General features: G+C 33.3%; 1 protein-coding gene across 3 annotated transcripts; it reads left to right on the top strand.

Moving 5' to 3' along the window:
- Positions 1 to 10,068: 10,068 nt before the first annotated feature.
- On the top strand, positions 10,069 to 27,943 carry GSL04 (glucan synthase-like 4). 3 transcript variants are annotated; one of them, XM_039042023.2, is made up of 41 exons: positions 10,069 to 10,662; positions 11,200 to 11,300; positions 12,012 to 12,133; positions 12,217 to 12,304; positions 12,441 to 12,548; positions 12,644 to 12,763; positions 12,975 to 13,067; positions 13,168 to 13,255; positions 13,590 to 13,716; positions 14,488 to 14,625; positions 14,708 to 14,784; positions 14,880 to 15,060; positions 15,436 to 15,573; positions 15,663 to 15,780; positions 16,360 to 16,688; positions 17,646 to 17,698; positions 17,785 to 17,845; positions 18,307 to 18,388; positions 18,932 to 18,981; positions 19,577 to 19,663; positions 19,734 to 19,862; positions 19,955 to 20,049; positions 20,656 to 20,740; positions 20,821 to 20,981; positions 21,098 to 21,221; positions 21,310 to 21,404; positions 21,484 to 21,631; positions 21,766 to 21,917; positions 22,686 to 22,792; positions 22,878 to 23,000; positions 23,080 to 23,148; positions 23,293 to 23,461; positions 23,548 to 23,650; positions 24,328 to 24,447; positions 24,514 to 24,629; positions 25,039 to 25,122; positions 25,495 to 25,607; positions 25,679 to 25,908; positions 26,000 to 26,848; positions 27,188 to 27,373; positions 27,455 to 27,943. In XM_039042023.2, exons 8-41 carry the CDS (start codon positions 13,191 to 13,193, stop codon positions 27,683 to 27,685), a joined length of 4,995 nt encoding a protein of 1,664 aa, XP_038897951.1. In that variant the 5' UTR covers positions 10,069 to 10,662; positions 11,200 to 11,300; positions 12,012 to 12,133; positions 12,217 to 12,304; positions 12,441 to 12,548; positions 12,644 to 12,763; positions 12,975 to 13,067; positions 13,168 to 13,190; the 3' UTR covers positions 27,686 to 27,943. The 3 variants fall into 3 exon arrangements, with proteins under 3 accessions (XP_038897951.1, XP_038897949.1, XP_038897952.1); XM_039042021.2 differs by having other exon boundaries at positions 10,302 to 10,662; positions 13,164 to 13,255; XM_039042024.2 differs by lacking the exons at positions 10,069 to 10,662; positions 11,200 to 11,300; positions 12,012 to 12,133; ... (3 more) ...; positions 12,975 to 13,067; positions 13,168 to 13,255 and having other exon boundaries at positions 13,647 to 13,716; positions 14,520 to 14,625.

Genomic DNA, 27,943 nt, shown 5'->3' with positions numbered 1-27,943 from the left:
AGCTAGATGATCGTTTAGCAAATCCTATGTGATCGTTTAGAAGAACGCGCGCGTGTTACGATCATTTAGAAACTTTGAGCTATCGTGTAGGCTCTCGGTTTGCTATGCGATAGGCAGTATACACTATGTCTGATCTATTTTGCAAAATGAAAACGATTTTCATTTTATCCTTCAATTACGAAAACTGACTACAACCTCCCACTGTCTCACGGTTACAGAGGAAAAGCCGGCACAATTATCCTATAATTGGAAAAATTAAATAATAAATATAATCATGTTATATTCATTAACCTATGGTTTAATATCACATCATATGCAATACATTAACCATAGTCTTTTTCTCCTCCTTTAGATATAAATCATATTTATATCATTTTCCTCCAAATAATGTATCTCATACATAATGTCAATCATATCATATATAATTAACCAGTTCAATCATATCATATATAATCGAACTTCCTCTTGTCAATTTGAACACCTCAAACTGACCCAAAAACTGATGCGCAACTTGAATCCATTGAGCTATCAAGGGGACCTTATGAACCTATGGCTCGAAGCTCCAACGATATGTGAATAGCTGACTAAACTCTTTAGCCACGAGATCCACCATTCGTTAACTTCCAGGCATTCCACTAAAGACCAACAGCTGCACTCTTCTCACCACATATATATTTATGTGTCCATCAGATATAACCAATCAACAGTACAATAGCCCTTCACAGATGCTCGTAAGAACAGCTAGGCCAATTTACCGTTTTGCCTCTGTAGTTACATCTAAATCCTTAAGTACCACGGATCCCTCTAATGAACAATACAACATAGTCCTACTATGTGTGGATACCTTTCGGGCCATGAGAAGGTGTGTGGTGCCATATCGTTCAAGCACTAAAATTAGCCCTTAAGGGAGAAATCTATCTACTTACCCTTGCTTCGAGGAAGGAGTGAATTTCATCTTGTGTAGTTGAGTTCCCAGCTCCCAAATCAGACGAATCCCTAAAGTGGTAGGTTTGAGTCGGGAATCTGGCCACTCGCACCCATGCAAATCAAATGACTGCCCTCAAAGGCAGAAGTTCCCAACTCACTCAAGATTGAGGTCATGTTAACTATGGTCATTCTAGTGAAGTGAAGTCTCTGTCATGAAGAGGGTACTTAATATTTGGACGATCCAAAGGAATTTTAACCTTAATTTTCTTCTCTTTTGTTATTTTCTTTTTTGGTTTGACGGGAGGTGTGTATTTATCAACAGTCTTTCTCTTACGTGTTGTTTTTCTACTCTCAACCATAACTTATAGAAATATAACAAAATGGTGAACATGTCAAATAACAAATATGAAGAAAGAAATTTTCGAATCACATAATGATCATACCTGTGAATTGAGATGTATGGTGTTAGAGGAGGTCGTGATATCAAGTTTACAGATGGGTTAGGTGACATAAGTGGAGCTGGGGTAGGTGACTTAGGTAGAGGTGGGGTAGGTGACCTATGTACAGGTTGGGTGGGTGATCGAGATAGAGTCGGGATGGGGGACATGGTGGCATCATGGCCTGTCTGTGGAGTGGGAGACCTCGTCACCTCAAACACCGTGAAACCCTTCATAAATTGTAATAGAGACAAAATAGTTGACAATTGTGCTTTGATGTCTCTCGTGTCCATCTCTAGGTTTGATACATGGGCATCCAAGCTTGATATTGAGTTGCCAATGCTCCGCAGGTACAAATTTACATCAGGATCAACATTGCCTCCCTCCCTGTGGCCCAAAACCTCAGGCTCAGAACAATCCTCCTCCAGGACAGAACACTCCTCTTCAAGCTCAGGACGTACGTCACCCACCAGCACATCATAAAATATATCCTCGCTAGGGGTGTAAGTAGGCTGGTGGATTTTTTGGTCCCCATCAGATTCGTCATCCCTCACTCCACCTTCTGATTACTTTGTTGTTCACCTTCCCCACCTTCTGAACTATTCTCTGAACTACTGCTACTCTTTGAACAACTAGAGTTCCCTGGACTCTCGGTGTCGGAGTGTGCTTGTCATATGGCTCATCTATCAATTGGGGTGTCTCGAAACTCCTTCTCAACATCGGACATGACAAAACCCTTTTTGACTTCTGTCTGCATTAAGGAACTCAGTAAGATGGTTAGTGTACATTTAACAACCGAATAAACATATTGTGGCTAGATAGATTACACTTACATTTTGAGACTAAAAAAATGTTTCTCTCGAGTACTTTAAATCCCATCGAGTGGGAGCATGACCACCGTAATATACGAGGCACAGCTACCTTGCTCTTTCGAGTGGCAAGGTTCCCTACTATTGACGATAGGATCTTGTACGTCCACACCTAAATCCAAACAACTCAACTTTATAACTATATTAATGTTAAACCAAAGATAAAGTTAAGTAAAAGAACATCTACCTGGAATGCTTGGGGAAATCCACGGAGCGAGCACTTCACAACATAATTTTTATTTCCCCTTACCTTCTCCTTGTATAAACCAACCTTGTCATTCAGTGCAGGCTTCATGGCGTCGAGTGTCCTCTTCCAAATAAATGAAATTTATTTATTTATTTTATGATTTTATTTATTTATTTGTTTATTTTCGATTACTCTAATTTTATGATATATATTGTGATATAAATGAAATTTATAATATATAGTGTGATTTATATTGTACTGTCATATGGATACAATTACATAAAAACTTTCAAATGATACAACCATCTATTTGAGTACATTCATATTTCATATATTGGTTGGAATATTTGCAAGCATTTAATATAATGTTCTAAGGTATATTTAAAAATAACCATGAATTCACAAAAAAAAAAAAAATAACAACTTGCCGTGAAACCAGTTGTAATGGGTACATATCAAATATATTTACCAGTATATTTCATATATTTATAACATTTTCAAATAAAAAATGGAATATATTACAAACACAAACAATATATCACATAATACTCAAAACAAACAAGTAAATATATTACATAATAAAAAAAATCAACATGAAAAATACAATGGAAAATAAAATCAAATTAAACGTCATTTTCTCTCTTCAATTGAAAATAAAAAAATAATATTAAACACATTTTCTCTCTCCAATTGAAAATGAGAAAAATCATATTAAATGCATTTTCTCTCCCACGATAAATATGCTTCTATCTTCAACATTAAGGGAGCTTCATAAATATGAAAAAAAAAACATATAAAAAAATGAGAAAATGATAAAAATGTCCGAAAAACAAAAGCCTTCTTTTGAAAAAAAAATCAAATTCAAAGACATTTATTAAATATATGACTCAAAGATGACTCTTTTTTTTGTGTAAAGTTTATTGATTTTTGTTGGAAAATTGGATAATATAGCAAAATTTGGGGATCCATTTGGATATATAGCAAAAATGAGGAACAAATAAGAGTTTTAGCAAAGCAACTATACAGTACGTGCTCCATCTTCCTTTATTCCATGATTTTCCTTAATGGGTTCCAAAAAATGTCTTCAACATAAGATAGAAGATTTGAATGACAATGTTTCTTATTTTTGTCTTTAGTTAGATTTGAACTTCAAATTTTAATATATCTACGTGACATATATAGTTTGAAGCAAAGGGAAGCGTGGGGTGATGGAGGCAAAGTATGAGAATTTTGAAAAGGGTTTTGATCTGGAAGAATTGCTAAACCTTGAAAACTCTCAACCTTCATGGAAGATGGTTTTTCAAACTTCTCCACCTTAACAAACTCTGCACTCGGAGAACCACTTGTTCTTTTCGGTCTCTCTAATCACTATTTCCTTCGCAGAATTGTAATTTGTTGCTTAAAATGATTATGGAATAGTAAAGATGTTTGGATGATTTTTCCTCCTTTCCCAATCGTATCAGAAGCAGAATTATTCCTTTTCAAAAGAATAGTAAATTTCTTTTCTTATTACTTCTTTCTTTTTTCGGTACACAATGTACTTCCTTATTTGATTGGGTAGATTCATAAAGAAAATAAATTAAACAGGGATAAATTTCTTTAATTACGATGTACTTACATTTTGGTAGATTTTATAAGAAGGCAAACCAGATCTGTTAATTACAATGTATTTATTTTTATAATTATTTTCCTTTATATTCTCAAATCTTTTTTTAACTAAATCAAATCTATTTTAGGGTAAATCAAACCTTTTTTTAATTATTGTTACTAAATTCTGGGATTAGTTCAATTTTGAGGTTCATGGATATGTTGTCTTTTGCTAATTAGTATCTTCTATTTATAAAATTCGATTAGTTATATTTACAAATTTGAAACTTTTTGTTGCTATTTTTTCAAATGAATCTTTAATTTTTGCTATTTCTTTTGTTAACTCATTTTTGTTCATTTTAGATTTTTTCAAAGAAAATGAATTAGGGTTTTAATGGATGAGAAGAATTTCTAGTACGTACCCTATATTTCTTCTTTTGATACTAGATTTTGCTAATTAGTTAATATTTTAATGTTATTGAACCTCACACTATTTTTAAATGGGGCTATTGCAATTCACAGTCAATTACGATAGTACTCAGTACTATCTTAAGTGTAGAAAATTTTTCCAAATTCGACCGAGAATAAATATAGAATATTTTGAAGAATAATAACAAACTATAAATACATATTAACACACTATAACGTTAAGTATTCATTTCATTCTTTTTTATATATAAATATGACCTACTCAAACAATAAATGAAAAAGTAATGTTATCATACAACCTCATAGCTTACTCCTGAGAAATAGAAGGAAAATAACTTAATTTGTAAACTACAAACTATTGAATCAATATGCACTTTCTTCCATGTACCTTTTACTTTTTCTTTTAGTTCAATGCTTGGGCAAATGGATTCAACATACAAACTTTTTGGTTGAAGACGTTCTTTTTATGTTAGTCGAGTTATGTTTACCTTGGTCTTGCAATTTTTATTGAAATGTATAACAACATTATTTTCAATTAAATTATGTGTTCACTTTCTCAACTTTAAAGAGGGTGTCTAGGTTCATTAGCTTTTGTATCTATTAGGTCCTTGGATTTTAAAAATGACTAGTAGATCTATAATCTTTTAATTTTATTTTACTATGTCTATAAATTTAAAAAAGAAATATATATATATATCAAAAACTCATTATTGAATACATCACCAACCTGTCGTCTACAAAATTAAAAATTTAGAATTATCATTCAATAGAAGATCTAAAGTTAAAAAATAAACTAAATATGAAATTGAAAATTTTAAAAATTTGTGAGACATTTGTTAAATATTCAAATATTATTAAACACAAACTTAAAAGAAAAATAAATAAACACACAATTTAACTATAACTATCAAATTCAAATATAATTGTTGTGGGTGAATTTTGGTTTGATGGAATAAATCCAAAAATCAAGAAGCGTGATACGGGTCGGAAGTGACAACTAAATATCATGTGAGCCTAAGAAAAGGGGGCAAGGCAAAGCTAACATGCTTGGCCTAGGCCAAGGCCGAGGCCGAGCCTCGCCAAATACCCAAGGGGGCCTAGGCTTGGCAAGGCCGAGGCCGAGCCTCGCCAAATACCCAAGGGGGCATGCTTTTCGCATGCCTAATTCAGGAAATCATTTGGGCCGAAAATGTGGCCTAGAGAAGATGCTCGACTGACCCTAGCCAACTGACCCTAACCAAATAGGAAACCAAGCACATCCCTTAGCCCACTAGGTTACCTAATTATCCTAAGGCAACTCTAACCTTAGGCAACAACATACATCAACTTTCTCCATAAATACACAATTATGGCTCATAACTAAAAACTTCCGACTTATTTTCTATTATTTAGTTCTCTTACTAATTTAGGTATCATAGTCATTTTCCTTGTAGTTTTTCTCTGTTTTATATTACAAATTTATCGTTGATGTTACGTGAAGGTTGAGTGTGTATTCCCTTAACGAAAATTTAGCATCAACAATAATAATCTCTTAGAGATTTAATTTTAAAAAATTATACATAGAAAAGAGGAACCGTTTTGAATCATAAAATATAAAATTGGATGGACCATATAAAATTCTTAACATGGAAGAAAAATTTTAAAACACGTAGAGGAAAAAAAAAAATAGGGAGTTGAGTATTAAAGTGGATGATTGTCCCAATTATTTGATAATTTGCTAACTTTTAAAAGTAATGTTTAAAGTAATGCGCACTAAAGAGTAAGAATGGTAAAAAGAGAAATGCCACGTGCCATTGCCAACCAAATCCTCTTTTTTCTTTTCTTTTATTGTTTTTATATTTGTATTTTTATCCCTAAGTTCTAAAGAGGAGGAAAAGTATACATAACAACACTCTTCTTCTACCAAACACAATTCCTCTACCAAACACAAATATTTCATGTTGGATAGATACCGATATTTTCAGATACTTTGATACTTCTTTTTAAATAAAAAGACAAACAAATCATCTAATTTATCCCAATTTAAAACTAAGCAACTTATTTAAAAAATTGAAAACTAAAAGGAAAAAAAAAAATAACAGATCAAACTCTAGACTAGAATCATCTAATCTTCATCTTTACATTTGAATCCTAGTCCACCAAAATATAAATCATTTGGATATATTCAATAATTAAATGAAGAAGTTATTCGTTTATTTTCATACTTCTCTCTCTAATCTTTTTATTCTTGTTTGCTATATGAGTCACTTTTCTATTGCATTTTATTAACTATTGTATCTATATCCTATATTTTTTTAAAGAAAAAGAAAATGCATTTTCAACATATCAGTATCCTCGTTTTATATATATATATAAATGATGCATCTTTAGATGTATACGTATCTTAGTTTTTTAGAAATTGACGAATTGTCGTATCTAATTGTATCCATATCGTATAGCCGTATCTGTGCTTGTGCTTCAGAGCTCTTTATTTTAGTTTTATTGTGGTTTTAATTGGTTTATTTTATAATTTTTTGGGTCAAAATAATGAAATGAAGATAATGTATAAATGAAATAAATAACCTGGTTGAGATATTATTGACTCTATTCAAATTCCATTGATTCGTCAAATAATTTTAATAAACAAGCAAATAATAAACAAATAAATCTTGAACCAATTAAATTTGATTAATGCCAAGAATAATAGTTGTGTGTTAAATAACTCCATCAATACTTATGGATTTGGACTAAAATTGTAACTCTATTGTCGTATTTTTCTAAATCCTATCAGATGCATACAAATATACAGATTTTACAATTCATTGGACCTACAGGATGATATATATATATGTTTTTTAGCCATATCTCAAAATAAAATCCACCTGCAATGATTATCTAAGTTTAAGGTGAAATTTGATAAAATCAAACGTTTATAGAAAAATCAATATATTTTGTCAAGTTGAGGTTAGTAACATTAGAGTGAACATATCTCAAATGACATCTAGCATGTATTAACAAGCAAGAGGTATGTGGTTCTAATCCTCTTATATTTATATTAAAAAAAGTTGAGATTAGTGATGACTGATGTTTGTATATTAAAAAGGATTAAGTTACAATATATATATACAAAAATGGTTTCAACATTACTCTTTAATCAATAATATCTATATTCTTTATTTAAAAAAAAAAAGAATATTCATATTATTTAAAAAGTAACGATGTGGTAACATGTTAGCCCTTACTTTATTTTAACTCTAACAATTAGTTTTGAAATGTTTATAGAAAGTCGAGTGTAATATTTCAAAAATGGAATTTTTTTTATAATTTATTTAAAAAAAATAAAAAAGATATATTTTCTTATAATTTTTTCTCACTTTGTTTAGATGGTGACAATGACAAACCCAATATGAAAAATTGATTGATTTTGGGCAATGGGAAAGGCAAAGAATAGTACACTAATCAAAGTTTGGGCACTCACAAACAAACAAAAGGAGAAAAATGGACAAATACTTTGGGAATTTGGACAGAGAGAATGAATGGAGATCCATATCTCAGTAAGGTTACTACATTTTGAAGGAAGATAATCAAAATAAGCAAAGGACTAGAGAATAAATAATGAAGCTAAAATTAGTAAAATAAAATGATAAAGCTAAAAATGTAAATAACCCTAGAATTGCTTCATGGAGTAAAATCAATTTGTATAAAATCAAAGTGCATTTTTTTGAAGGAAAAAGGCAATTAGTAAAGTGATTTGATTTTTGTAAAGAATAAAGATTAAGATAAAGTATTTACATGTTTATGAACCAATGTGTATTAAAATGATGGTGAGATGTGACTATTGAAACCTACAAAATAATATAGTAATCATATTTCAATTTTATTTTAAATCAATGAATTTTCTGGCTTGGGGTTGTTTAATGACATAGCTAAGGACATGAAATACTAAAATGTTTTTTTTTTTTTTAAAAAAAAAAATCTTTTAATTCATACACTAAAATAGAATTCATAATAATGTTTCAATCAAAATAAAAAGGAATATAAATGATGAAAAACAATTTTTTTTTTACTCTTAAACAAATTTGCAATCGCCTCAAATTTGACCCTAAATTTCGTAAATTCATTAATTTAAATAAAATAATAAATTGTCCAAAAATAAATTTGATTGATGCACAAATTGGAGATTGAATATCTTTGCTAAAAGTTCAAAAAAAAAAAGTTTGATATGTTTTATTAGATCAATATGCAAGGTGGATGATTTTAATCTGTAAGGCTCCGTTTGATTTTTTTATAAAAAAATTTTAAATTAAGTCTATTTCCTCCTTATTTCTTGAAATAATTTGCATATTTCTTAAAAACAGTAGTTAAGTTATAAGTCATATTCCAATACAAAAAATAAAAAAATTTTAAAAGCTACTTTTTTAGTTTTCAAATTTTTGTTTGTTTTTTTTAAAACCATTGATAAAAAATAAATAACAAATAAAGAAATTTGGAGGTAGAAGTTGTTAAAGATTTAGCTTGTGCTAGTCCTTGCTATTATCTTAGATAACACTATTTATTGTAGAATATTTTTTTTTCTAACATGGGAATTATATGCATATTATTTTTATTTCCAACTCTATAAAATCCCAACATATGTATATTGCCCGATATTTTCATTATTTATGACACAACTTATTTTGATTGAAAGGAAAATATTTTTTGAAAATTATTACAACACATATATAAGTTTCAAGTGTAAAATTTGATTTTTTTTTTGTTAAAATATCATTTAGATCTCGATATTTTTAAATTTGTTCATTTTTAATCATTGTACATTTAATAGATCCTAAATTGGGTCATTTGAAGTTCAAATCTTATCAAAATCGAGTAAACAAAGAATGGTAATTAAAAAAAAAAAATCCTGATAACATGTTTTAAAAATTTATTGTGACAATTGTTTATAAATAATTTAAAATTTTTGAAAAAAATAAAAACTAACCGTAAGCATCAAATGCAAGACATATTGAAAGTATGCGTGAGAATTAATATTGAACTAATCAAAATTTTTTTAGACCGAATTGGTAAATTATTATTATTTTGACAAATCTCAAAATTCATCTTACAAAATGGATTAAAAAAATACTTCTGATTCTTAAACTTTCATGAAAACAATAATTTAGATCCTAAACATTGGTTTATAATAATTTAATCCATTTATTTTTAATTTTGTAACAATTTAACTCATAAACTCTAGTTTGTAATAATTTAGTATTTGAAATTTAAAACAGTTTAGTCTCTAACATAACAAAAATATATATCAAATTAGTTGTGAAATTTTATTATTTTATGATGTAAAATTTGTATTTTATAAAAATATTGAATCTTTAATTAGTTATTAGTTTATTTATGCATTGAATCTTATTAAATTATATAATATTTTAAAATAATAATTATAAAACGAAGAAATATTTTCAAATATAAGAAAATGAACAAACTTATTTATTAATATAGATAATGATATTTTGCTATCTCATTTCGTTTGATATTTTGCAAATATTGAGTCTTTAACTAATTATAAAAAAAAAAATAACAAAAATAAGATATATAAACTTTTAAATCTTTAATTTATTAATTATTTCTTTTCAAAAGAAGAACCTCCCCCGCCTTTTCGTTATTTTACTTTCTTCCTCGTTCGTCCCGTCTCTGCACAGTCTAACAATGGCAAAAAGCCCGCGCACAACACAAACAGCTTCGAAGACGCTGTAATGGAAAATGGAAAAGAAATCAAACGAGAAAGAAAAGTTGAGATCAATCCCACAAAAAAACAACTCTCTCCAAAAGTAAAAGCAAAAAAGTTCATACCCATCTTTTTTGAATCGTCACAGACAACCCAATAAAGCACCATCTCCAAAAAGCAACCCACGGCTTCCAAATTTCACCTCATTAAGCAAAAATGGCAAACATCAACAAGGTTTTCTATATATACTCTTCACCCATCTCCTGTGTCACTCTTCCATTGCTGACCCATCTCGCTTCACAACCATGCCTGGAGAAATTGTGGTCTCCGACCCCATTGTTGAAGCTGATTCAGAACACGCAGCACCCATCACCAGCTCAGTTGCTAGTGGAAGCCGTACTCATGGGGTTGATTATAATCCAGAACCCTTTGAGAGTGAGAGATTGCCTATCTCTTTGGCCTCTGAAATCCAGAGGTTTCTTCGAGTGGCGAATTCGATTGAAAGAGAGGAGCCTCGTATTGCTTATCTTTGTAAGTCATTGCGTCTCTCTCTCTCTCTCTCTCTCTCTCTCTCAGTATTTGAGCTGATTTTTTCATCGAAATAACATATTGGGTCTATTCTAACTATTAGCTTTGAGGAATTCTTGTCTTGAGCAAAAAGTTGCATCATGTTTGTTCCTACAAGAACATTTGAGAATATTCCTCACCTTTCCGTTTCCAAATTTGTACGGCCTTTACGAGATTCTGGGTTCTAGTTGGGATTCTTTGTTGAAATAGATTCAGAATAAAGGAATATGCTGTCATTTTTTTACTGTCAACATCCGAATTACTGGATTCAGAAACGTTTAGTGAATCTGAATCATATATTACATTTCATGTGTAAGTCAGTGAGTGTAACTGTTAAGTTTCAATTAAGAAGTTGAGGTTAATATGAAGTCAGGCATCTTGAAGTGTATAGTATCTTCTGTCATTACTTTAAATTATTGTTCCTAGAACAATCTTCACACTTGAGTTTCATTACTGCTGAGTTGTACTTTAACTTGTTTAAGTGTTCCTTTTCTTCCTTAGGTCGCTTTCATGCATTTGTGATTGCTCATAACCTCGATCGAAATTCGAATGGGCGAGGAGTTCGGCAACTTAAAACCGCTCTTCTACAACGACTTGAACAGGTAGTCAATGAAACCGAATTCACATGTATATACATTTGAGCTCTGCAGGTTGTAACTTGTATTGTGTTTGCTTATAAACCCATTACCTTTCCTCTACCAAGATGTGTGACTTTTGTTGTACTCCCAACATGTTTCTATTTAGCTTTGTCCAATTTTTCCTTGAGACGACCCAACCTGAAGTAATTTTGCTGTCTTTTATGGAGGTTACATTTTATGTTTTAGTGTGAACGTCCATACAATGCAAACATGATACCCACGACATCAAACTAGGTGGATAGGATTATCTAAGGAGCTGGAGTCGGGGTCATATATTGTTTAGGTGGGCATATTTGCTGAAATATCACACCTATAAGTAAAAAATTTGAATTAAGTGATTCTGTAGTGATATATTGATGTTGTTATGGATTGTAAACAAAGAGCTGACAAGGAACAGAGCCGTTGCCTGCAGGACTCCCTGTACTCAACCTTGTCTGTTGAGCTTTCTCATGACAGAAACAGGCTTAAATTTGTGAAGAGAAGTCCATTTCTTTTTATTTGTATCTTGCATTCTGTGTTTCAGTAGATGCATTATACATGGTTATTTATCAGTCAATTTATTTTCAACGGCAGTAATATGCTATCAGGTGTGTTGTACAGAAGTCCATTTATTGACTCTGTACAAACACCTCTGAATCTGAACCTACTTATCTTGTTTAGCATTTGCGCTCGTAGGATGAAGAAGTTACAATTCAGAAACGGAAGGAAAAAAGTGATGCTCGAGAACTTAGGCGAGTTTATCATACGTACAAGGATTTCATAATAAAACATGGTGGGGCATTTGATTTGGATAACAGGTAAAGAGGATTTTATCTCGGGATTATATATGCTTACCAGGTCAAGCTAACATGGCTAATTTGAGCAAATTTGTCTGAACCAGTCATAGAGAGAAGTTGATAAATGCACGCAGAACTGCCTCCGTATTGTATGAAGTCTTGAAGACCCTCAACAATGCAACCGCTCCTCAGGTGTTAAATCTTTTGCATACTTGTAATCTGCACCATTTTGTACTTCCCTCTTTTTTTCTTCATCTTCAAGTAAAAGCTGAGGGATTCAAAAATTCTTTTTTGTTCATTACAATTCTATTGTGTTCTCACACTGTAGGCACTTTCTGAAAGAGATGATAACAATTTGAAGACATTCTATGTACCATATAACATTCTACCACTCGATCATAGAAGCGTTCAACAACCCATCATGCAATTACCTGAGGTGTGGTAGTTTTCATTTAATCCAGTTAGTGAACACAAGATCTTGCAATTGCATGACATGATGCTGCTGACACCCTTGCTGAATGATTTTTATAGATTAAAGCGGCAGTTGCAGCAATTTCCAATGTTCGTGGTTTACCTTCAGCCACAGATTTTCAGAAAAATGGACCCTTTACAGATTTATTTGATTTTCTTCTGTGGAGCTTTGGTTTTCAGGTTCAACTCCTATTCCATTTCTCTTTACATCTCCGCTTGAACATGTGTGCTTCGTAGTTTTCTTCTGCATCCTGCATTGTGATAAAATATTTTAACTTAACTTTTGTCTAACAGGAGAAGAAGAAAATTGAAAGTTCAAGTTGCATTACATACTGTGTTTGAACTATCCATAAATTTCTCGACAATTTATTGATTCTTGTTTTTCCATCAGAGAGATAATGTGGCCAACCAGAGGGAGCATTTGCTTCTACTCCTTGCTAACATGCAAGCTCGACTAACAAATAAGCAGACATCTGGCTCAAAGGTACTTTCCACTTTAGTTTAAAAAAATATTAGGGAGTACTTTGTTCAATCTAGTTTTCTCTTTTGATCTCTCTGCTTGTTACTTTTCATGATAAAGTTAGGAGATAATCCAGTGGATGAGTTAATGAGGAAGTTCTTCAAGAACTATACACATTGGTGCAAATTCTTGGGGAGGAAAAGCAATATAAGGTAATAAACAAATCTAGTATGCTTCTTCCTCTACCAGAGAAGCGGTACCTCCAAATCCAATCATCAATTTTTTTTTTTGTTTGAAAGTAGAAATATTATTAATTTACAACATCAATATTGATATATCCCTTTTCATGGCGTCTATCACCCCATCCCCCCCCCCCCCCCCCCCCCCCCCCCCCCCCCCCTTTAATTTATTATTATTATCATTATTGTTGTTATTGAAATGATGCCAATAGCTTCAATCCATAAACCACTTCTATTTTAACATTGTTTTGTTACTTAGATTGCTTGAAGTCTTCTATACACTAAAAATTCTTATTTGTCCTTGAAGGTTGCCTTATGTGAAACAGGAAGGTCAGCAGTATAAACTTTTGTACATTGGGCTCTACTTGCTTATATGGGGAGAGGCTGCAAACTTGAGATTTATGCCAGAATGTCTCTGTTATATTTTTCACCATGTGAGATCAATTACTGCTTCCCTCCTGTTAGTAGTACTTCCTATCCCCACCCCACCTCAACAGTATGAATGGAGTAACAGAAAGACTGAAGGAGCATATAGTCAATTGTTAGGCTCTTGGAGTTTGGATGAGTCAATCAATCACAGCTTTTGGAATATATTACCTTTGAAAATATCAATTCTTGAGATAACTTCTCTAATTTTTGTTAGAGACAATTTCCTCAGGGGCATTCTGAAAATCCTTTTAGGCTCATTAATTATGGGTCACATGCAGATTTCACATTCATAAAAATATGGAAAGATTACGTGATTCCTGGACTGTTTTTAGCATTGGACAGTAGTTGGTTGCCTGACCATGAAATTTCCAATCATATGGGATCAAATAAACTAAAACTAGATAGGAAAAGAATTTTGATTGGTGCTCAAAGTTAAATCCTCTTGATAAGCATCACAGTTTCCAATTTTTGTAATTAATATTTACATAACTACTGCTTATGACTCAATTGTCATCGTCCTTCCATTGAGTTTATGATATTGTTTACCTATTTTCCAATTACATTACATCCTATTCAGCTTATCTTATTGAGAGTACTTTGGTTGATAACTACTTGCATGTTTTGGTCTTATTATTTGGGTGAGCATAGTGATATCTAGTCCTGAAATTTATTTTCAAGAAGTTTGCAAGAGCATTTTTTACAAGTTAAAAAGTACAATACTTTCATCAAGCAACAATGCCAATAAGTTTTACATTTTCTACCCTGTATTCCATAAGATGGCATATGAGTTGCATGGCATGTTGACCAGCGCCGTTAGCTTGACAACGTGGGAGAAGGTCATGCCAGCATATGGTGGAGGAGCCGAGTCTTTTCTTGAGAATGTAGTTACCCCTATTTACATAGTCATAAAAAAGGTACTTTTTCCATTGCACTTTACATATGGAGTGATTATAAGTCATAGTCATATTCATAAATTAATACTGTTGAAATTTGAAGGAAGCTGAGAAAAGCAAGAACGGGTCAGCCAACTACTCTACATGGAGAAACTACGATGATTTGAATGAGTATTTTTGGTTAGTAATAAGTACATTTATGCTTCTGTTTACTAATGTCTCTTCCTCCAAGGAGCTGCGAACTTGAGATAAGTTCTACTATTGTATTTTTTCAGGTCACCTGATTGCTTTGAGTTAGGCTGGCCCCTGCGTCTGGACCACGATTTCTTTCATGTAGATGATCCAAATGAAAAAAATGAAGACAATTCAAATAAAAAAAATGCTAAATTTCGCTTTCGAAATCATAAAAAGGCAGAAGAAAGACAGACAGAAGGAAATGAAGATACTGAACCAGTGGTGAATATTTTCTTGGAGTTTCTCATAGGCCATTGCAAATATTTGTTCTTTCAGAATTTAATGGATTCCATTGCTAGCATAATCTTTAATGGGTGGATTAAAAGTACTTTAGAATCATCTGTTTCATATGTAAAGGATGACACTATCATGGATTTGCTATCAACCGTTTCTCATGACATTTTGAGATCTAGCATCTGAATTAGTTGTCGATAACAAATTTTCCCTACCAATAGCTTTTGACTTGGAAGATGGCAAACTAGTGATACGCATATAGATTAGATATGGGTTCCTGGAATTAGGGTGGAAGAATTTTACCAGGTGTGTACTGTTTGTTAGAACAACACCCCACTAATCTCTATATTGTTTCTTTTGCAGGTATCTACAGATGAAGTTCGTGAACAGAACTTGCAGAAGAAGGGGTTAGGAAAAAGTAATTTTGTAGAGGTTCGTTCATTTTTGCAAATCTTTAGGAGTTTCAAGAGAATGTGGAGCTTCTATATTCTGTCCCTGCAGGTGGGTTGAAAACATTGTATGAGTAATCGGCTAATTTTCTATACTTTATTGTGGTTCTTCTTTGTTTATGTTTACCTTTTGCATTGCAGGCGATGATAATTATGGCATTTAATGAATTGGAGACTCCACTCCAATTGTTTGATGCAGTCATATTTGAGGATGTCTCTAGCGTTTTTGTTACATCTTCAATACTTAAATTGTTGCAAGGTATTTATCATTTCTCATCTTTTGCTTCTGGTTTTGATTCAAAGTCACTATATCCTTCATTATTACAGTTTCCACCGGCAAAGGAATAAAGAAGTAGACAAATGAATTGGTTTTTAAAGGTGGAAGTGTAACTGGAAATGAGAACAAGATTGTTAACCATGTGACTTCTTTCTTTCACCCACTATGTAATAATGATAAGAGGGGGAATTTTTAAATTTTAATTAGATGAGAATCTGTTTTAGAGTCATGAGGCATTTTCTCAAATCTCAAGAAGGTAGACCTTTAAAGCCACTGAGAGACATTTTTGATTGTGGTGTTGGTAAATAACTTGGTCTAGATGTGTACTCGGCTTCTTTTCAAGAATATTGTTAGTTTTAAAGAAAGTATTCAAGGACCTCTTGTACCTTCTGTTGCTTCAACACTTTATACCATATCAATGCGAATTTCTTTATAACTGAATGAAAATAATTAAGAGGTCTGACGAGAAAAAAATCACTTGATTGTTTCTGTAAATTTTTGTGTAGAAACTTAGTAAATTCATTTATCTGGTACTAAATCTAAATGAGATCTGGCTTGCAGCAATTCTTGAGATCACATTTACATGGAAGGCGAGGCGGACTATGGGGTCTTCTCAGAAAAGGAAATATCTGATAAAACTTGGTGTAGCAGTAATATGGACCATTGTCCTTCCAGTTTGTTATGCATATTACAGGAGTAAATACACATGTTACACAACAAAGAAAGGGAGTTGGGTTGGAGAATGGTGTTTCTCCTCCTACATGGTTGCTGTTGCAATTTACCTAATCAGTAATGCAGTTGATCTGGTTTTGTTTCTTGTTCCGGCAGTAGGCAAGTATATTGAGACTTCAAATGGCCGTATGTGCACTATTTTGTCCTATTGGACAGAGGTAAGCTCTAAATGGTTGAAATAAATCACTTAAACAGTTTCTTGCTATAAAGTATCCTTTCCACGGTGATATATCATCCTGTTTATGTGATTCATGTTGTTTTGTGGAGATGAATTGATTAAAGTCTGATTCTGGCTCTCTTTCATTCTCTCTCTCTCTCATTGTGTTTATATATATATTATAGTTATAAAAAATAATCATAGATCCTAAAAGATCTTATACTAGTTAATCCAAATGGAGGCTTTTAATTGTGTGGTAAGTTGAAACTGTGAGCAGTTCAACAAGTACAAAATCAAAATGGTGATGTTTCATGTTCATCCCATCAACAATCTCAACTTGACATCCTTTGAAATTGATCTCTTTTCTCCTGATCTAAAAAGGATCTATTCCCTTCTTATAGTGCATCTCAAAAGTCTGGACACCTGTAACTGGTCTTTTGCTTGATGGACATTTCCGGTGAAAGAAGATATATATACTTTATATATATTTTAATTAAAAAGAAAGAAGTGAAACCTTTTGTTGAAGAACTAAAAAGAAATAAATTTTCAAAGATACAAACTCCACAAAGAGAAAGCAATAAAGAGACAACAATAAAATTAAACAATCAATTGCTAAAAAAAAATTACTAAGGAAGTGGAAGATGGAATTTATAGGTCCTGTCCAGGTTACACGTTTCATAGGAAGAAAGAATTTCATAAACTTGTCCATCTTCTCTCAAATTTAGTTTATTATGCTGTTTTTAACCCCTTTTTTTTATACATAGAGCCAACGCTTTTGGCTTCGCTTGATCTTATGCCAGACTTGTTATCAATCATGTATATAAACATTTTATTTTAACATCTTCAGTCCAGGTTTCTTGTAATGTTCATGTTCTGTTGTTTATTATCTGTGTTTGTTTAATTGGAAGTTTTTGTAGGTCTTGTTTATCCCCTTCAACTGTTTGTTTTTAATTTTCAGCCTAGACTATACGTTGGGCGTGGAATGCAGGAAAGCCAAGTTTCAATGCTGAAGTATATTCTAAATCTTTTACGTTCATTTTGAATTGCTGCATTTTTCGTTGTTGAACTTTTCTGAGGTATCTCTTTCTTTCATGTAGGTATACATTATTTTGGGTACTTGTACTATTAAGTAAATTTTCCTTCAGTTACTATTTTGAGGTAAGAACTAAGAAGTACCATGCTTGTAGTGTGCTTTATAGCTTAGTGAAACATTTCTTTTCATTTGGTAACTGAACAGAGAATAGCTAATTCTTATTTCTTACTCCTAGGAAGTCTCTCTTTACATTAAGCAGCTTCTGGAGTGAGCTCATGCAATAAGCGAGAATAATGTGAGATTATGACATAAGTTTGATGGAGCAGTTAGAAGATAATAGTAATAATCTAAAAAAATGGTTAAGATAAAATACATTCCCATACAGATACAGGAGAATATATCTTTTGCATCATGTAATCGATACTTTTTAGTAGTGCTCAAGGTATTAACTGTAATTTTGATTCAAGTTCGAGTATATATCTTAACTGTTGTGTTACATGCTTGACGTAAAGAATGATCTTACTTGTTAGGAACCTTATTAATAAATAAGGATATGGTTTTTTATTTTATTCACTGTGGTATGCAGATTAAACCACTCGTAGAACCAACCAAGAGGATAATGAAAATTGGTGTGAAGAAGTATGATTGGCATGAGCTTTTCCCAAAAGGTATTCAGTATTTTTTCTTAAGGTGTGAGAGTTAAAACGAAGTGCTGTTCTTTGCTTGATATCCACTGGGAAACATGTTCCATTTGAGGTAGACTTTGGACCTCTAAAACGAGTTTTTTCCCCTACCAATAATGGACTGTCTCTGGCGTTTATCGTATCTAATTATAGGCTAACTTTTTCATCGATACTTTTTACTAGTTCTATCTACAAGCAATTCAAGAACTGCTTCTCGAGAATAGATATCTTAAAGACCTGATTTTAATACCCAAATTTTTATGGACTTCACAAACTAAATACTTGTATATTAATTAATCAACTACGTTATGCCAATGCTGATTTCTTCTAGAATATTGTTAATTTTGTTTATTATCATTAATTATAAAATTTGCAAAAATAAAATGGTCTCTTAGAGATGCTCATAGGCGCTCCCTGCCTGGACTAGCAAAAAAACTGAAATGACTATTATGACTTATCATCGCCATTATTTTACCTCTAAGGTGATATGTTCATTGTTTGACTTTCTGCTAAATTATTGTCTTGCAGTCAGGAGTAATGCTGGTGCGATTGTGGCTATTTGGGCTCCTATAATAGTAGTGAGTTCTGCTTAAATATCTATGCAAATATCTTTTGTCTTTTGATGAAAATACTGGACTTTTGTTGAGAAATAATAAAAGAAAATACAGTGATACAGAAAAGGAGAAGCCCACAAAAAGGGGTGCCAACTACAAGAAGGGGCTCCAACCAAGTAAAATGAGACCTAACAAATAATTACAAAAAGCCTTGGACACCAACACTGAAAATATCTCACTTGTCTATGCAAATCTATTAGCCTTTAGTAGTTATGTTTACTTTTATAGAACAGAATACTTGCTAGTGATAGTCATTAAATTTACCGTAATCCACTACATTAAGATTTTGGATTTACTAGTGATTTAACACATTGACCCTAGGAATTTTGACAACATAATACGTATTTAGTGTAATGGTAATTCAAAAAAGGAAGAAGCAGTGTTCCCTAGTTTAGCTCTGCTGACCAAAAAGTATCATAGAATATGTGTGATCTTTTTTAAACAAGCGAACCTTGCCCATGTCCTCTTGCTATTTTGTTACAATCTTGCAATGAGAATGATTTAATGTGTGGATAGTTATATAGGTTACTAATATCTTACTCTTTCACACTCTGCTTAGGTATATTTTATGGATTCTCAAATTTGGTATTCTGTGTTCTGTACGATCTTTGGTGGTCTATATGGAATTTTGCATCACCTTGGTGAGGTAAGTTGTTTCTTGATCCATTATGAAGAAAAGTTATGGTGGTCTCACATTGTCATACAATGATTTGCAGATTCGAACATTAGGAATGTTGAGAAGTAGATTTCATACCTTGCCTTATGCATTCAATGCTTGCCTTTGCCCACCTTTGTTGAGAAGTGATAAAAAAAGGGGGAATGGTTTCTTCCGCGATAGGATTCAGGTCTGGACTCTGGAGCCATGCTATTCCGATGCTAAGCACAATGTTTTATGTCCTGTTTGATCCAAATTTTGCCTTCCAATTGTCTATCTTAGGCTTCTGAAAACAAAGATACTGGTCTTTCCAAGTTTGTTGTTGTATGGAATCAAATCATCAAGAGTTTTCGACTTGAAGACCTAATAAACAACAGGTGATTCTACTTTATATATTTGTTAATTTTTTGGAAACTGGTGATTCCATCTTGCAAGATGCTCTCTCTCTTGAATTAAAATCAGTTGGAAGAATTCTTTGTAACTGGACCTTTGATTAAGATTTTTTATTACCTTTTGTATTTTGCACGATACAATAAAAGCGTCATTTCTTTCCTACTGATAAAAAGAGAGGTATACCAGAATGGCCCAAAAAATCTGCAGAGAAACTTCAAGAAGCTCAATAATAACAATTGAACACCATGCTAGCTGTGAAACCCCACGTGATGTACCAGCTTATAGGATGAAAAACACTATCCACGACACTGAAGTTAAAAATATTTATCATTAATGAAGAGTGTTATTTCCTCTTCAGAGAAAAAAAAAAAAAAGAAGTAAGAATATTCTTATGGTGCACAAACCAATAGGATAACCATGGATGTTTATAACGAGGAACACATGAATCTAACACTATTTAGTTCCAACTAGTTCCCCCATTATTTATGATAACAAAAAAGAACATTCAGAAAAGCTATGATAAATCAGCACAAAAGAAGCTTTGGTGACTTTTGTTGTTTCAGAATATTTACTCAGAGTTTCATCATCAGGGAATTGGATTTGATGACAATGCCTGTGTCTTCGGAATTGTTTTCTGGTATAGTTCGCTGGCCTGTTTTTCTCCTAGCAAATAAGGTAATTGATTGATGTTCAATATGATATCTTTATTTATCTGTTGCTTTCTCCATTCCAACCATGTTCTTTTGTTCATGTAGTTCACAACAGCTTTGAGCATTGCAAAAGAATTTGTTGGGAAGGATGCAAATCTGATTAAAAAGATTAAAAAAGATGAGTATATGAATTCCGCTGTGAAAGAGTGCTATGAGTCCTTGAAGTACATCCTTGAAATCCTTATAGTGGGAGATTTGGAGAAGAGGTGGGGATGAAAGTTTTGTTGTTTCCTCTTTTAATCTTTGTATTTTTTTTTTAAACCTTCATTTTTGTAGCTCCTTTATTAATCTGACTTACCGTGTAAACTCATTGATATTCCAGGGTCATATCTGCTCTGATAAATGAAATTGAAGAAAGCATCAACAGATCTAGTCTTCTTGAAGACTTCAAGATGAGCGAGCTTCCCGTTCTACATGATAAATGTATCGAGTTATTAGAACTTTTGGTAATTCTACCATGAAAAATAGAATTAAAGTTATACAAAACCTTTTGAATAAAAAATCCCTATTGATTTGCATTTGATTGTTTTGAAGATTCAAGGGAACGAGATACATCGGGAAAGAGTTATAAGAGTTCTGCAAGATATATTTGAGCTTGTAACCAGTGATATGATGACTAATGGCTCCAGGTTTGTTTCCTCATCAACATTTCTTTTTAGATGCTTTCAAATGTTCAGTTGTCCGATCTTCCATTTTTGCTGAATGCAGAGTACTAGATTTGGTCTATGCTTCAGAGCAAATGGAAGAGGACTTCATTGATTTTTCTAGACATATTGAACCACAATTATTTGAATCCTCATCTAGCAAAGAATCTATTCATTTCCCTTTGCCGGATGACGACTCTCTCATAGAACAGGTGAAGTTTATAATTTTTTTCAGTCAAAAAATTGTGCTATAGATTGCTCTATAACATGAATGAGCGGTTTTTCTGTGTTTCAATGGGTCAACTTCCATGTAAATGCTAATTGATATGAAGTCGCCTTGTTCCAGATCAAGCGTTTCCATTTGTTGCTTACTGTCAAAGATAGTGCAATGGACATACCTGCAAACTTGGAGGCTCGAAGGCGCATTTCATTCTTTGCAACGTCAATGTTTATGAATGTGCCCAAGGCCCCTAAAGTAAGCAATATGATGTCGTTCAGGTTAGTTCTTTTTCCTATTTCTTAAATGTCAATAATTTCCACGAAGCACGAGCGATATTGTATACAAAATCAAGTTGTTTTTTTGAAGAAAGAGGACCTATTTACTGCAACAATATATTAGTTGTTAATAGTTTTTAAACATGCATGTCGCACTTGCCGTGTTCCTGAACTGTTGCCACTCACTTGTGCTTAATTTATAAGAAGATTAATGCTACGAAGTTATAAATTGTCATGTTAGCCTCATTACCAGTCAAGTCATTTTAATATCACTGCATACGTTTCTAAGATTGATGGATTGTTGCTGATTGAAACGCAGACTAACTTTTATAAGAGGAGACAATTTCTTGATTCAGGTCCAAAAGCTAAATTAGATAGTTTATAGAAAGAGTTCTTTTCTGCGGGGTAGACTCATTCTGTCACTCTGAATGTTCAAGTTTTATAAAGTTTATCCCTGTCTCGTCTTTTGATTTTCACATATCTTCTAATATTGCTTATAATATTGTATGTTGATTAACTTCTTGTGGTGTGGGAGGGATGAGGATGATGAGATAGCCTAGTCAATGGAGAAAAAGTTTTCAAAACCTAAACTAGAGGATGATTTGATTCTGCACACTAAAGCATATTTGAGTGAACAGTTGGGAACTTCACATTTCCGGTTTGCATTATTGGTGGATTGTCTTTTAAGACGTATGCAATTGATCAAAAGCAATCTCTTGTATGAGAGAGTTGATGTCTTATTTGTTTCTCAGAAAATGAACTTTGGTACAGTATTTTAACTCCATACTACACGGAGGATATAAATTTTTCACTGGAAGAGCTACACTCAAGCCATCAGGAAGTCTCCATCATATTTTACATGCAAGAGATGTTTCCAGGTCACTACGTGGCATATGCTTTGTCTCTTTCTAGGTTTTTATGCTTTCTACTTAGTGATGAAACTAACTTCTTCCATTTTTCTAGATGAGTGGAAAAACTTTTTGGAGCGACTTGGCTATGAGGATATGGAAAAACTAAAAGATGACGGGAAAGAGGAAGAACTTAGAAATTGGGCTTCTTTTCGGGGACAAACCCTGAGTAGAACAGGTAATAAGATACTTACCATTGGATATTGATGAAAAACAGACAGTTCACATTTTTATCTCTATATTTTCTGTGGTTACAGTAAGAGGAATGATGTACTATAGGGAGGCATTAAAACTTCAAGCTTTTCTTGATATAGCTGAAGAGGAAGGTGAGGAACATTTAATTTTTTATTATAGTGTGAACCGTTATTATTTGTAGCACTAGCTTTTGAATAGAAAATGTAGTGAATTCTGATGTCTCATGTTTCTACTTGCTTTAAAGTCTTTATCGTGTGACTTATTCCTGCATCCAGATATTCTTGAAGGTTATGATACTATTGGGAGAGGAAATCGTGCATTATCTGCTCAAATAGATGCTTTAACTGATATGAAATTTACGTATGTGTTGTCCTGCCAATCTTTTGGAACACAAAAAGCTTCTGGTGATCCCCGTGAAAAGGACATTCTTGATTTGATGATAAGGTAACTTTCTTCTCAGAAACGAAAGCTATTACAAACTTTGAAGTACCAGGAATCAACATGACTCTCATCCTGCCTAAACCTTGAAGGTATCCATCTCTTCGCGTTGCATATGTTGAGGAGAAAGAAATGCCGGACAATCAGAAAGTTTATTCATCTAAGTTGATTAAAGCTGTAAATGGTTATGATCAGGTAAATATCATCCAAATATTGTAAAATTGACATATTATTGAATAATCCATATGTTATTTCACTTATTTTTGTATTAATGGGCTAATGCATGTTTGATATGTAATTTTACAAACCCAGCTCAAATAAGTACTGGGTTCTTGCAAAAACAATATTTTACATTCTTTTGCCCTTTCCATGTTGTTGGGTCCCGACTCCTAATATTGTAAGCAATCTAAATTCACACTAAGAATAGAAAGAGTTATTGGTAACACAATTGCACAAGGTTCTGCTCTCTTTTCTGGTAAGAGGACATTACGCTTGGAAGGATTAGATAAAAAGAAGACTGACAAATTTTATGTCATTGCGATCTCGTGAAAATTTGTATCTGTCATTAGAAAAAACTATAATTGAACTATTTGTAATCATATAAATCATAAGCATTCATCAAGAGCAAGGATCATAACATCCTTATTACTAAATGATCGGGGCCATGGTTTTTGGCCTACTTTATGGCAGTAGATTCACAATTCAATATAGAACACCCCCATAATATGACTTCTAGCAAATTAGTTGGTAGTTTACTTACCTACATATGTTGTAAGCCACTGAATATTTGGCAATGAATTTCATTTCACTTGTATCATAACTTTCGATCATTATGTTACAAATCTTTTCACATGGTAAATTCCCTTTTATAGGTAATATACAGCATAAAGCTTCCTGGTCAGCCACACCTTGGAGAAGGGAAGCCTGAAAACCAAAATCATGCAATTATTTTCACACGTGGTGAAGCTCTTCAAACAGTTGATATGAACCAGGTAGGTCTTCCTCTTCTAACTTGACTAATAGTTCCATGCTTATCCTTATGGTGTGTGCTTCACCAGGATAATTATTTGGAAGAGGCGCTGAAGATGAGAAATCTTCTTCAAGAATTTTTTAAGCACAAAGTACGGAAGCCACCTGCAATTCTGGGTTTGAGGGAGCACATATTCACTGGAAGGTTAGATTGACTGCTATGATCAATTAATCACAACTTAATCATGTCACACCAACATTCAGTCAAACTGCATTCGATCAATAAAGTTGGACCTCTATTACGGCATTTCTATAAACATACATATGTCAAGTTTTCATAATTTCAGTGCTGGTCTCATCCAACTTGCAAATTTTCAAATAATTGACCGATTGTACATTGTTATTGAATTCATTATTGTTATTTTAGTATTAGGAGCAGTTCAAAGATTTGCTTTTGTTACTATCTATTTATCTGATATTTAATTATTAGAGTAATGGGTAATAACCAGGCAGATATAAATTTTTTCCTTCTATGAAGGAAATGTGTACCATGGTTAGTAATGGTATAATTAAAGATCATTTTTTAAGCTGGATTTTTTTTACCTGAACTGCAGTGTTTCTTCCTTAGCATGGTTCATGTCATATCAAGAGACGAGCTTTGTCACAATTGGTCAAAGAATTCTTGCCAATCCTCTCAGGTAATGTATTTGTTGGTTCTGCGTTCTTATTATCCAAGTTAGGGCAATACTTAGGGGTTGAACTTCGAGTAGTGGCCCCTCCCTCCTCCCTCCTGGCAAGAAAAATGCAGTTTTGGAATTTGTTTCTATGTTTCCAATAGAAGCAAATACAACAGTGTCAATGACACCAATTAGTCAGATTGATGGTTTGACAATTAACGCAAAAATAGCCAACTAGAATGCCGTAATCACGTTCCTATCTTTTCATGCTGTAACTTTGTATGGCTTTGTTTTGATTACTTAATTTTCCAGTAAAGTTATTCGACGCTATTGCATGACTAGTCATGCCTTTTCCTCTTCCTGATCAAAACTATTTTGGAATGCTGCCCACAGGGTACGTTTTCACTACGGACACCCAGATGTGTTTGACAGGGTGTTTCACATTACGCGAGGTGGCATCAGCAAAGCATCAAAAACCATCAACTTGAGCGAAGATGTTTACGCAGGTAAGATCTAGTGGCTCGATTCTGTCCATAGTGTTGAACATGGCTGACACGTGAATGCTTTTTATGGATAGGATTTAACTCTACATTACGTCGGGGATATATTACATACCACGAGTACATGCAAATAGGCAAAGGCCGTGATGTAGGACTGAATCAGATTTCCAAGTTTGAAGCTAAGATAGCAAATGGAAACAGTGAACAAACTCTAAGCCGGGATTTATATCGCCTTGGGCAACGATTCGATTTCTTCAGGATGCTTTCTTGTTATTACACTACAATTGGATACTATTTCAGTAGCCTGGTAACGTGACTCTCTTTATTGTTATTTTTTCCCTTTATTAGTACCATCTCACTGATTGGTTTTGCAAACTATCTGCCAATTCACTGCACAGATATCAGTACTTGGGATTTATGTTTTCCTCTACGGACAACTATATCTTGTTCTAAGTGGGTTGGAAAAAGCTCTTCTTCTTGGAGCTAGAATGCAGAATGTCCGATCTTTGGAAACAGCTCTTGCTTCACAGTCATTTATACAGCTTGGGCTCCTTACAGGCTTACCAATGGTCATGGAAATTGGGCTCGAAAGAGGGTTCCTCACGGCCCTCAAAGATTTCATCCTCATGCAGTTGCAGTTGGCAGTTGTTTTCTTCACATTTTCACTAGGAACAAAAACTCACTACTTTGGCCGCACAATACTTCATGGGGGTGCAAAGTACAGACCTACTGGACGTAAGGTAGTGGTCTTTTATGCTAGTTTTACTGAAAACTACAGATTGTATTCGAGAAGTCACTTTGTTAAAGGATTTGAGCTTCTGCTTCTGTTAGTAGTCTATGATCTGTTCAGACGTTCGTATCAGAGCAGTATGGCTTATCTGTTGATCACTTACTCCATCTGGTTCATGTCAATCACTTGGTTATTTGCACCATTTTTATTCAATCCCTCTGGGTTCAGTTGGGCCAAGATAGTAGATGACTGGAAAGAGTGGAATAAGTGGATTAAACAGCAAGGTGGTATTGGGGTTCAGCAGGACAAAAGTTGGCAGTCTTGGTGGGATGACGAACAAGCCCACCTTCGTCATTCAGGACTTGTTTCCAGGTTGATTGAAGTATTTCTCTCGTTAAGGTTCTTCATATATCAATACGGACTCGTGTATCACCTAGACATCTCCCAGCATAGCAGAAATTTTCTGGTTTATGTGCTTTCTTGGGCTGTGATTGCTGCAATTTTCTTACTTGTTAAGGTTAGTTCTCCAACTTTCTTATATTCTAAATCACCTCTACTTTACAGCCTTCTTGAAAAATGGAAACTGGGAAGTAGAGCTGATACTTCATTTTGTGGCCTTCAGGACTAGTTACTATCTTAGTTTTACTTATAACTTCAGAACCTTTATCTTTAAATGACTTCTCTTCCAAGACAGCTGTATGATTTATGAAAAATGTGGACAAGGATTGTCTAATCCCATTAGTCAAAAATCAAAATTAGTTCCATATTTTACTAAAACCTTAATCTTAACATCTGTTCAACAAAAAGTTGTGATCTCTCTTATCATTGACTTGATACACTTGGTGTGCAAATATAGGCAGTAAACCTGGGGAAGCAGCAATTCAGTGCCAACTATCATTTCGCATTCAGACTATTCAAAGCATTTCTCTTCCTCGGCGTTCTAGCTGTAATTATTTCTCTATCCGTCGTCTGTCAACTATCTCTAAAGGACATGGTCATCTGCTCTCTCGCCTTCCTTCCAACCGGATGGGGATTGATTTTAGTAAGTTGAATATTCTTGTTCCCCTACCCTCCCATTCTCTCCCTGGTTTCTTACTGAGTTTTGATTGTACTCTTGTTTTAGTTTGCTCAAACAGTGAGGCCAAAAATAGAGCACACTTGGCTGTGGGACTTCACCAGGGTTCTAGCCAAATCATATGATTATGGTATGGGCGTCGTCATTTTCGCACCTGTAGCTAGTCTGGCATGGCTTCCAAATGTATCAGACTTCCAAACTCGTTTCCTCTTCAACGAGGCGTTCAACAGGCACTTGCATATCCAAACAATTATTGCTGGGAAACAGAAGCACAAGTGATTATTTGAGTGAATGTTTGTGTTTAGTACATATTGTATAGTCATACAATGGTAACAAATCCTCTTACACAGAATTTAAACACTTGAGAAATTCATGGAGTAGTTATTTGTGAATCAGGATGGGATATAGGAATACAAAGTTTAGATGTGAATGTTTTGAATTGAGGATTAGTATATTTTGTATCATAAGCATAGATTCTGATGTACCATCTTTCATATAGTTCAATAATAATCTTCTTCTTTAAGTGACTTCAAACAA

This window comes from Benincasa hispida, chromosome 9 (assembly GCF_027475165.1).
Source record: "Benincasa hispida cultivar pf3 chromosome 9, pf3_genome.v1.1, whole genome shotgun sequence".
Taxonomy (NCBI): Eukaryota; Viridiplantae; Streptophyta; class Magnoliopsida; order Cucurbitales; family Cucurbitaceae; genus Benincasa; species Benincasa hispida.
The sequence above is the reverse complement of the archived record's forward strand: the minus strand, read 5'-3'. Positions and strand labels throughout refer to the sequence as shown.

Excerpts from the sequence above, each read along its gene's own strand:
- GSL04 (XM_039042021.2), top strand. The coding sequence starts at position 10,437 with ATGCCTGGAGAAATTGTGGTCTCCGACCCCATTGTTGAAGCTGATTCA. Across the intron at positions 12,764-12,974 it reads TGTGGAGCTTTGGTTTTCAG|AGAGATAATGTGGCCAACCA; the intron begins GTTCAACTCCTA and ends TTTTTCCATCAG. Across the intron at positions 14,626-14,707 it reads TTTACATAGTCATAAAAAAG|GAAGCTGAGAAAAGCAAGAA; the intron begins GTACTTTTTCCA and ends TGAAATTTGAAG.